General features: G+C 47.4%; 1 protein-coding gene across 1 annotated transcript in view; it reads left to right on the top strand.

Annotated features, from left to right (window-relative positions):
* mgat5b (alpha-1,6-mannosylglycoprotein 6-beta-N-acetylglucosaminyltransferase B) overlaps positions 1–10,000 on the top strand; it is a gene marked incomplete at both ends in the record, with an annotated part of 141,327 nt that overhangs the window by 100,061 nt on the left and 31,266 nt on the right. The window contains one exon of the mRNA XM_084441387.1: positions 3,411–3,542. Coding sequence (XP_084297513.1) covers positions 3,411–3,542 — 132 coding nt within the window. The remainder of the gene's footprint in view (positions 1–3,410; positions 3,543–10,000) is intronic.

Below are 10,000 nucleotides of genomic sequence, written 5' to 3'. Positions count from 1 at the left end.
AAAATGTGTGAAAAAACGTGAAAAAGTGTGAAAATGAGTTTTCACACTTTGTGGTAGATGTCGTCAAAGTTACGCCTATGAGCTGCGATGACAGTCAGCATAGCCCTCAGCTCCACTCCCAACTGAAATCTCACTTGCAGTAACCGCTACATTGGTGTAACTTCCTTTTTCAGTATAATAATAAACTTCATTTCTCTAGCACCTTTCATACAAATAAATGCAGCTCAAAGTGCTTTACAACAGAGGGTGTTCATGCACGAGTGCTTCATATAAAAAAAACACAGGAAAATAAGATTGAAGATAAAACACAATACAAGATAAAGATAAGAAATCAAGAAAAATAGAGTAAAAGTGACAATTTAATGAAATGTTGTTCTGGATATATACATGTAAAAAATAAAGAAAAAAGTGCAGTAGCCCACAAGGGCAAAGGAGCCAGTTAAAAGCTAAAATGAAAAGATATGTTTTTTGTTTTCTTTTAAAACTATTCAGCGAGCTGGCTTCCCTGATATCTATAAGTATTGTGTTCCATAGCTTTGGGCCATCATTGACTAAGGCTGCTCTCCCAATCTTCTTCAGACTGTTGCTGGGAACTTCTAGTAAACCAGCAGTGGATGATCACAGTGTTCTTGAAGGCACATAGTTGACAAGGGATTTAACAATCTAGTTTGGTCCTCGCCCATTAAGGGCTTTGTATATAAGGAGGAGGACCTTAAATCAACTCTAAATGTTACTGGAAGCCAATACAGAGCAGCTTAGACTGGACTAATGAGCTCTCTCCTCTTGGTTTGTGTTAATAGAGTTTTGAATGAGCTGAAGTCTCTTAGTGTTTTTGGGGGGAGTGCCTTGCAGTAATCGAGTTGGCTTGAAACAAAAGCGTGAATCAGTTTTTCTGCATCCATTTGATTCATAAATAGCCATACTTTAGCTATGTTTCTAATGTGAAAAAATGAGGTTTTCGTCACTTTGTTGATATGGGACTTGAAGCTCAGATCTGAATCTAGGATAACACTAAGACTTGGAACAGGATGTCAGTTTCTCCAGATTTTTACATAGCATTTTGCTTTTTCTTTTAGGGCCGATCAATAGTTTTGTCCTCATTTAGCTTTAAGAAGTTATTGCTCATCATTTTATGTATTGTTAGAAGACAGATAGTAATGGAATGTATAGCTGCAGCATCATTTGATTAAGCAGAGATGTACAGTTGTGCATCATCCGCATATGAAAACATACATTGTGCTCTCTAATGATATCCCCAAGTGGCAGTACAGTATGTATAGTGAGAATAGTAATGGACCAAGGCAGCTCCCTTGTGCCACCCCCAAAGCAGGTGTCATGTTTCTCAGACACATGATCTCCAAGCCTGACATAGAACTTTCTCCCTTTGATGTATGTTCTGAACCAGTTTAACACACAGAGAGTCCGACCAGCCTTTCAAGGCGATTGATTAGGATGTCATGGTCGATTGATTAGGATGTCATGGTCGATCGTATCAAATGCTACACTTACTGTAGGTCTAACACGACAAAAATGTAGACTTTATTTGCATTAGAGTTTAGTCTGAGGTTGCTGATTATTATAGTTAGAGCACTTTCGTTGATGCTGTCCTAAAGCCTGATTGAAGTTCCTCCAGGATGTTATTGTCTTTGAGAAAGGAGTTTATTTGTACAGAGATCTTTTCAAGTATCTTAGTAATGAATGGGAGGTTGGATATTGGCCTGTAGTTGTTAAGTGCATTAACATCTACAGTAGGTTGGGTTTCTTTAGTAGCGGCTTTACAGCAGCTGTTTTGAAGGCATCTGGGAAGATACCTGTTTGAAGAGACATGTTTATGATCTTCAGGACATGACTTGAAACACTGTCAAGCACCCGCTTAAAGAATTCTGTAGGTTCAGGGTCAAGACATGAGGTAGAGGAGTTACACTCAGTGACAATCTTACAAAGCTCTGGTAATGTGATACATGTGAATTTCCCCATGGTTTCATCTCTTTATAATAATATAATAACTATGGGCGCCAGCACTAGCTCTTTTGGGGTGGGCCAGTCCAATGACCGTGCAGGGTCTGGACTGAGATTGGTCGACTCTCTCCTAGAGATGTGACGGCATGAAAATGTAATATCACGATTATACAGGTAGTGACCAAAATGATCATAGTTATTAGTATTATCAGATTATATTATTGTCAAATGTGCTGAATATTTGATAAAACTACTGTTAGGCCAACACGCACTGAAATAATTTCACCAAGTTTTATATTGAAAACCACAAATAAAAATAACAGCACAATGCACTTTCTGTTTGCATGGACATTAAAATAATGTGTCTTGGAGAGTATTGCTACAGTAACTTTGGTTGATGCTGAGCAGTATTTACGAGTTTTTAAAGCGCAGAATTCAAACATGGTTTTAATAATGATTTCATCACGATAAAGCAAATTTTATCACGGTTTATCATTATAGTGGTTAACTTTACATCCCTACTCTCTCCCTGTGTTTACTGGCAATATGGGTTAAGGAGCTGTGAGCAATGGAAGGATCATTGTAATGTTGGTGGGAGAAAGAGGACAGTGTGTGTGTGTGTGTGGGTGGAAGAGCGGTTCAATGTCAAAGTAACAAACATTCAGACTACAAACACACACACACAAAGGCTCTCATACACTCATGCTTCAATAATTCAAACCCTCTGAAATGCAACCAGCAGAATCCCTCTCTTTCTCTGCCTTTCTCTCTCTCTCTCTCTCTCTCTCTCTCTCTCCCTCTCTGATACTCACTCCACCTCCGCTCTCTTCTACTCTCTCATCCTCCTCCTCTCCTCTCTCATCTCTGAAGTGGACCCGAACCTCCCGACGCCTCTCCTCCCTCCTCTCCGTCTGATCTCTCTCCTCTCTCTCATCTCCTGTTCATATGGTCTCTCTCTCTCTCACTCTGTCCTCTCTACAAATCATCTGATCTCTCCTCCTCTCTCCAGATCACCCGATCTCTCTCTCTTGTGTTCGTCTTTTCTCTGCCACCGCTGCTCCGCCATCTGTCTGCCCCCCCCCCCTCACTCGTGGGCGGAGTCAGCCCGGCCCGTTTATCTGCCCCCCTCCCTCTGGCCTAGAAAACAACTGGAATACACTTCTGCTGTCGCCGATCCCGAGGGGAACGCCGGAGCCCGCTGGCAGATGCCGCGGCGGCGCCTGCGTGGAGCCGGGCGCCGGGACCGCGGGAGTAGTAGCGAAACGCAGCAGCTGTTTCCCTTGTTTGACGCACGTGGCGCCGAAACCATGCGCTGAAACGTAGTATAGCTGCTTACGTTTATTTCCCCCAGCGATTTCTCTCGCCGGAGTTGATTTATAGTGTGTGCGTATGTGTGTGTGTGTGTGTGTGTGTTTTAAACCTCACAGCTGTATGTAACGTTGTGTGTGCAGGTTCCTGGGCGTGCCCCCGGGCCGAGGGAGCTGCCCCCTGACTGGCCCACTGCCCTTTGACCTCATATACACCGACTATCACGGCCTCCAGCAGATGAGACAGCACATGGGGCTGTCACTGAAGAAACACAAGTGAGTAGGAGAGTGTGTGTGTGTGTGTGTGCGTGCATGGGTGTTTGTGTGTGTGAGTGCGTGTGTATGTGTTGATTTATACATGTGTGTATGTGTACATCCGCATGCTGTGTGTGTGTGTGTGTGTGTGTGTGTGTGTGTGTGCGCGTGCGTGCGTGCGTGTGTTTGTGTGTTGATTTACGTGCGTGTTTGTATGGTTGTCTGTGTGTGTCTGTCTGTGTGTGTCTGTCTGTGATCCCAGCTCTGTTTTATAGGGCTGGTGTTTATGAGGCAATTACAGCTGGTTATTAGGTGTGCTGTGTGTGACGTTCATCCCAGCTGTAACTCACCCTGCTAATTAATCCACACACTGACACACATACAAACAGCATGTGGATGAACACATACACACACGCAGACACACACACACACACATGCACACACACACACACACACACACACAGCACTGACAGGTGCCTGTCCTGGACATGGGCAATGCATTTCTTCTGCTCAGCAAACAAACGAGTCCTGACACCTGACACACATTGACGTCCCCGGCGTGGTGGAACGCGCCGCCCGGCTCACACACACCCAGCACCAGAGCGTCTAGACGCCCCGGACCCAGCACCAGAGCGTCTAGACGCCCGGGACCCAGCACCAGAGCGTCTAGACGCCCGGGACCCAGCACCAGAGCGTCTAGACGCCGGGGACCCAGTGCCAGAGCTTCTAGACGCCCGGGACCCGGCGCCAGAGCGTCTAGACGCCCGGGACCCGGTGCCAGAGCGTCTAGACGCCCGGGACCTGGCACCTGTCAACAGCCTGCTTCCGCCACCGCTGTGGCCCCGCGGTGGTGAGAATGACTATCGATCGCAGAGGTGGGGGAGGGACGCAGGGAGGGAGAATCAGAGAGAAAGAGAGAGTTAGAGAGAGAGAAGGAGGGAGAGAGAGAAAGGGAGAGAGAGACAGAGAGAGAGAGAGGGAGAGAGAGAAAGAGAGAGACGGAGAGAGACAGAGAGAGAGGAAAGGAGACAGAGAGAGAAAGAGTGAGGGAAGGAGAGAGAATCAGAGAGAGAGGGAGAGAGAAACGGAGGGAGGGAGAGAGAGACATAGAGAGGGAGGAAAAATGAGGGAGGGACAGAGAGAGGGAGAGAGAGAGAGTGAGGGAAGGAGAGAGGGAGGAAGAGTGAGGGAGAGAGTGAGGGAAGGAGAGAGGGAGGAAGAGTGAGGGAGAGAGTGAGGGAAGGAGAGAGGGAGGAAGAGTGAGGGAGAGAGTGAGGGAAGGAGAGAGGGAGGAAGAGTGAGGGGGAGAGAGAGAAAGAGAGGGGGAGCGGGAGAAGACAAACGTAGGAGCAGCGGTCAGCTCGGCCGGGAGGCAGAGCTGACGATGGACAACAGTCCGACCCGGCGCCATGTATTTTTAAAATCCAATCATGAGCGAGCGGGGGAGGAGCCATGACAGGTGGGCTGGAGCTGGCGGGGAAGGGGGGTGAAGATCTCCCAGCATGCCTCCTGTCTGACCCGGCCAGGACGGCCGTCGACGAGACGCGACCATGGCCCCCCCGCCCGCCACCACCACCCCCCTCCCGCGCGCGCCCGGCGACCCGGAAGCAACGCTTTGATTTGTGGTCAGCCCGCCAGGACGTGACTTAGGGAGAGGGAAGCCTGTCATGTCCCCCCCTGCCCCCCCCCACACACACACACACATACAGAATTTAGACTTGCGGGGACGCCGGCTCTCTAAATATTTGATTTCCGGGGTCGGAAAAGTGCTTTTGCTGCATCGCTTTCTCCAACGTGAGAGCCTTGACAGATTACTGGTGTGTTTCTCAACGACCTTGGGCATTAGCGAGTTTATGAGGAAACAGGTGGGGGCTCTTTGAGCGGTAAATCCCTTCCGCGGAGACACAAGATATCGACCAAACGGTGGGATTTACTGGTTAATCTATGATACATTGCATGCGTACGGCTCAGTATCGATTGGCATCGACCCGTCCGAACAACAACGGCATTCTGGGGAAGATCCCCGCCCCCCCCCAGCCCGAGGAAACGAGTCGAAGTCTCATCCCGGCCTTCACTTAATCACTTCGCGTAGCGATACGATATATTCGTGCTTACCCACAATCTTTTTTGATTTCGGGGGCCAGGGGTGGAGGGAGGTGTGGGGGTTGAGATACCCGGCCTCCTTCTCCGCCCCCTCCCCCGCCAGACCAGTCCGGCTCGGTGGCCCCCGTAGAGGACAGGCATCATCAATCAAGCCCAGAGCTCGGAGGCCTGTCGGGGTCTGCTTAATTACTTTGGTTTTATGTTCCCGGCGATGTCCTCATTCATTCATTAATGTCTGGCTCAGGCCCAGCCCGAACGCTGCCTTCCTGACAGGGTTCGAGGAGGCGGAGGGATGGGCGGGGGGGAGCGGTACACACACATGTTCACAAATACACATACAGTACACACATCTCCCAGCACCGCAGATCCTCCTCTGACAGAGCCCCTACGACATGTACAGTACGGTCTGTTTACTTGTTGTGGATTTTCAAATAAGAGCAGCCATGGGTGAAATCCTCCTGTTCTTACACACACACACACACACACACACCCACACACACACACACACACACACACACACACACACACACAAATTACTTTTTCCCTCTAGCTTTACCTCAGATTAGACGCCTCTCTGGTCTCCTTCTAGATATGCCACAGATATTTCTCTCAGCTTAACACCCACCCGACACACACACATACACACACTTATGCACGCACGCACGCACACACACATACGCACATATACACACACGCACAAACACACGTACGCACACACACACACAACCCTCGCGTCTCTCTCCCCAGGCTCACCCTCCTCCTCCCCCCCTCCCAATTCACCCGGATCGAGGCCGCTCAGATAAGCCCCCCCCCCTGTTTTGAGACGCTCCCTCGCTGATAAGCACCTTTTCACGCGCTCCCTGCACGTACATCACCGTGAGATCCTGATGCTCCGGGAGACTTGGGAATCCCTGACAGGTGCCGCAGGGCTGTCGAGCCCCAGATGTTTACAACCGACTGTTTACAAGCACGAAAGCCTCTTTTGACTGCGAGCGCTTTTCAAAAGTCACGGCGAACATACGCCGGGGCGCCCGGCCATCAAAACACCGTCCTTGCCCGCGAAGGCAAACGCAGGGGCTCTACGGCAACATTTCCGACGCCGTTCGGACGAAACACTCGAGAGCAAACGGCCTCTGTTTACAGAAGGGGTGAATCATGTCCCGCCATTGTGAAAATTGCTGCGTTTACAACACAATGGGGCTTCCACGCTCCGAGAGGAAGGCTATTTCTCTGAGGATCGGTGCCACACACACACAAAGCTGGTTTGAAGTAGTTTTTGAGGAGTCACACCTGCGGTTGACGCTAGGTCTCGAGTTCCTCTCTCTGTGGTCTTGCTCAGCGTGTAATTCTTGAAACTGGTCGTGAAAGGGATACAGTGCACTTCAAAACGCACCAAAGAAAGCATTCAAAACCATCTCCATCTCTCCTCTCTCGCTCTCCCACGCTCACACACACACACACATACACACACACACACAAACACATGCTCTCTCTCTCTCTCTCTCTCACACACACACACACACGCACACACACACTCTCTCTCTCTCTCACAGTCACACACAATCTCTGGCTGTCTCCCTCTCCCTCTCCCACACACACACACCACACCACACATACACACACACTCCCTCTATCTCTCTCTCTATCTCTCTCTCTCTCTCTCTCTCTCTCTCTTACATACACATAAACCCACTCCCTCTCACTCTCTCTCTCTTTCTCTCTCTTACACACACACACACACACACAACCACACCTTCAGCATCACCCCCCTGTAATGGGAGGGGGCTCAGGGTAGACAGAGGGGGCTCTGCCATCTCTAGCTCTCGTTAATCCCCCCGAGCTCACCGCCAGGCAGGATTTAACACTCACCCGACTGGGACACACACTAGAGAGCAGGAATGGCCGGAGCACATGCGAGTGTGTGTGTGTGCGCGTGCGTGCGTGCATGCGTGTGTGTGTGTGTGAGAAAGAGAGAGAGAGAGAGAGAGAGAAAAGGAGAGAGCATGTGTGTGCAGGGCTGTTGCTATGAATTCTGGGCCCCCTTAAAGAATATTGGTGTGTGCCCCTACCCCTCCGACTTTTCGTCACCACTTTTTTCGACCCCTTTTATTATTATTATTATTAGTATTATGTATCATTTTGTATTTATTTTTCTGTTTCTCTATGATCTTTTCCCAATTAACCTCTCCATAGACACTGGGTATAATTATATAAATAAATGATGCATTGTGTATCAGGTGTCTTTATTCTGTATATTCTACCATATGTAAATATTCAGGGAATTTCTTTCCCTTTGAATCCCTTGGCATTGGCATTTCAGGTCACTTCACGATCATGGTCTGTGAGCTTGTCTGGCCACAATCCTGGGTCACATGTCAAATATTCTACCTCTTCATTCTGGCTTTCATTAACTTGTGTACTTCCTGTGCTTGGACTGTCTGTAGCAGTTTCATAACTGGAACTACTATGAGCCTTTTCACTCCCTTCACTCTAACTGGCTAGGACCATGTAGACAGTAAGAACAGAACAGTGTATTCTTAAGACTTGGGAATAAATCTATGTAGCAGTAGAGTTTACAGGAAGCTGGCTAGGCGGCTGTATAATGTATAATTGGCTAATAAACACCTCTCTTATTTCAAGAGCAAATACCCTCTCTTAAATAACAAAAATGAACTGAACAAATCAGCATTTAAACTGAAATCAACTCTATATGAATTTCTATGAATTAACAACACTATTTATTTATTTATTTATTAACCATGAATTTCTTTATGTAATGTAACTGTTTCATATGGAGGCTATCTTAACCTGGATTACATCTACATGTTGCTATTCAGTACAGTAGTTCAGTAATAAGTTTAACTAGCCAGTGTCTACCTCACTCACTCACCATCTAAAGCATCTTCTGGGGGCTGGGGGTGGGTGTCTAGGTCAGACGAGGCCACAGCTGATTCTGTGAGTAGCAGGACATAAAGGTTTTAAAAAGAAATCAACTATATGAATTTCTATTAATTATGCCAAGAGGTTAGGGTGCGTGTCATCTTGCCATGGCTAGTTAATTGCAGTCTGCAAAACACGACACTCGTTGCTAACGTAGCTAACGTTAGGTGTAAACGTCGGAGACAGCTCTAAACTCCAGCCCTAATGCATTCTAAGCAGCTGTGATTGACGCTATTCAGCTATACAGCTTGTCAGTGGACACACAGCCTTATATATTATGGATAAAGCACCCACTGACCAGTTTTCCCAGGCAGTTAGTTATAGCTCTTGAATAACACCGACAGGCACTATTGAGTGAAAATAATCTGAATGGGCGCTTAGGTCTGGTTTTCTGGTTGAACATTAGTGCTATAGCCTACTGTAGAAGCCTACTACTAGTTAATTTAGCTGTCAGTGGAAGTAAGGTTAACGTTAGCTACCCTAACGTTTGACATTAGCTAACGTTACCGGCAAATGCTTTTTCAGGTTGGACGTTGAGTCCTTGGCCGTCGAGGGTTTGGTTGTCTGGGAGGCATAGTTTACACTGTGCTGTAATATTGTTGTAGTTCTGTGACAGGTTTTTTTTTTTTTTAAATGCTGGTATTTCCAGGATTTTAATGCACATTGCGGTATTTCTGCCATGATGCCCGTGCTGCTCGCTGCCTGTCTGGCAGCTGTGGTCCAACGAGCACATCAGTGGGAATCTTGTTGGCGCGCTGCGCGCAATTGGTATTACTAGCCTAGACCTACTTCTTTTTTTTTTTTTTAAAGCTATTTTGTAAAACTGATGAGGAGGCGAGGGGTGATTGTAATCACGCGTGTAATCCCCGTTAATAAGCAAATGTAACTGTAATCTAGATTACATATTTTTTAATTGTACTGTAACGGATTACAGTTACTGTTTCTTGTAAACGCCGTAACGGCGTTACATGTAATCCGTTACTCCCCAATCCTGCCAATGCGTTAACCATTAAGCTATGGAAGAATTACAATCAGTAGTTGTATCAATGCAACTTTCAATGGGACTGAAGCACTGAAAGCAAGTATAATGGTATTATTATTTTAAAACCGGGACAGTTTGTTAGTCAATGTGGAAAACCGGGGCGACAGACATTTCTCGGGACAGCCAGCTCGAAATCGGGACTGTCCCGGTCAAATCTGAACGTCTGGTCACCGTAGTCTAGTGTCCGCTGATTTAACACGAGCGTGCAGACGTAACACCGAGGGGCGAATTCACTAAAGGATTGCGCAGCTTTTCCTGACGCAAAGCCTGTGCAAATAAGTCAAAAATTATGTTTGCTATTCACAAAGCCCTCGCAAAGGGTGAAATACGGTGTTAACTGCGTTGCGTTCGTCATTGCGTTGCTCTGCGCCGGTGTTATTAGCTCATATTTAAA

This window comes from Borostomias antarcticus, assembly GCF_949987555.1.
Source record: "Borostomias antarcticus genome assembly, chromosome: 7".
Taxonomy (NCBI): Eukaryota; Metazoa; Chordata; class Actinopteri; order Stomiiformes; family Stomiidae; genus Borostomias; species Borostomias antarcticus.
This window is presented reverse-complemented; position numbering and strand designations above follow the sequence as displayed.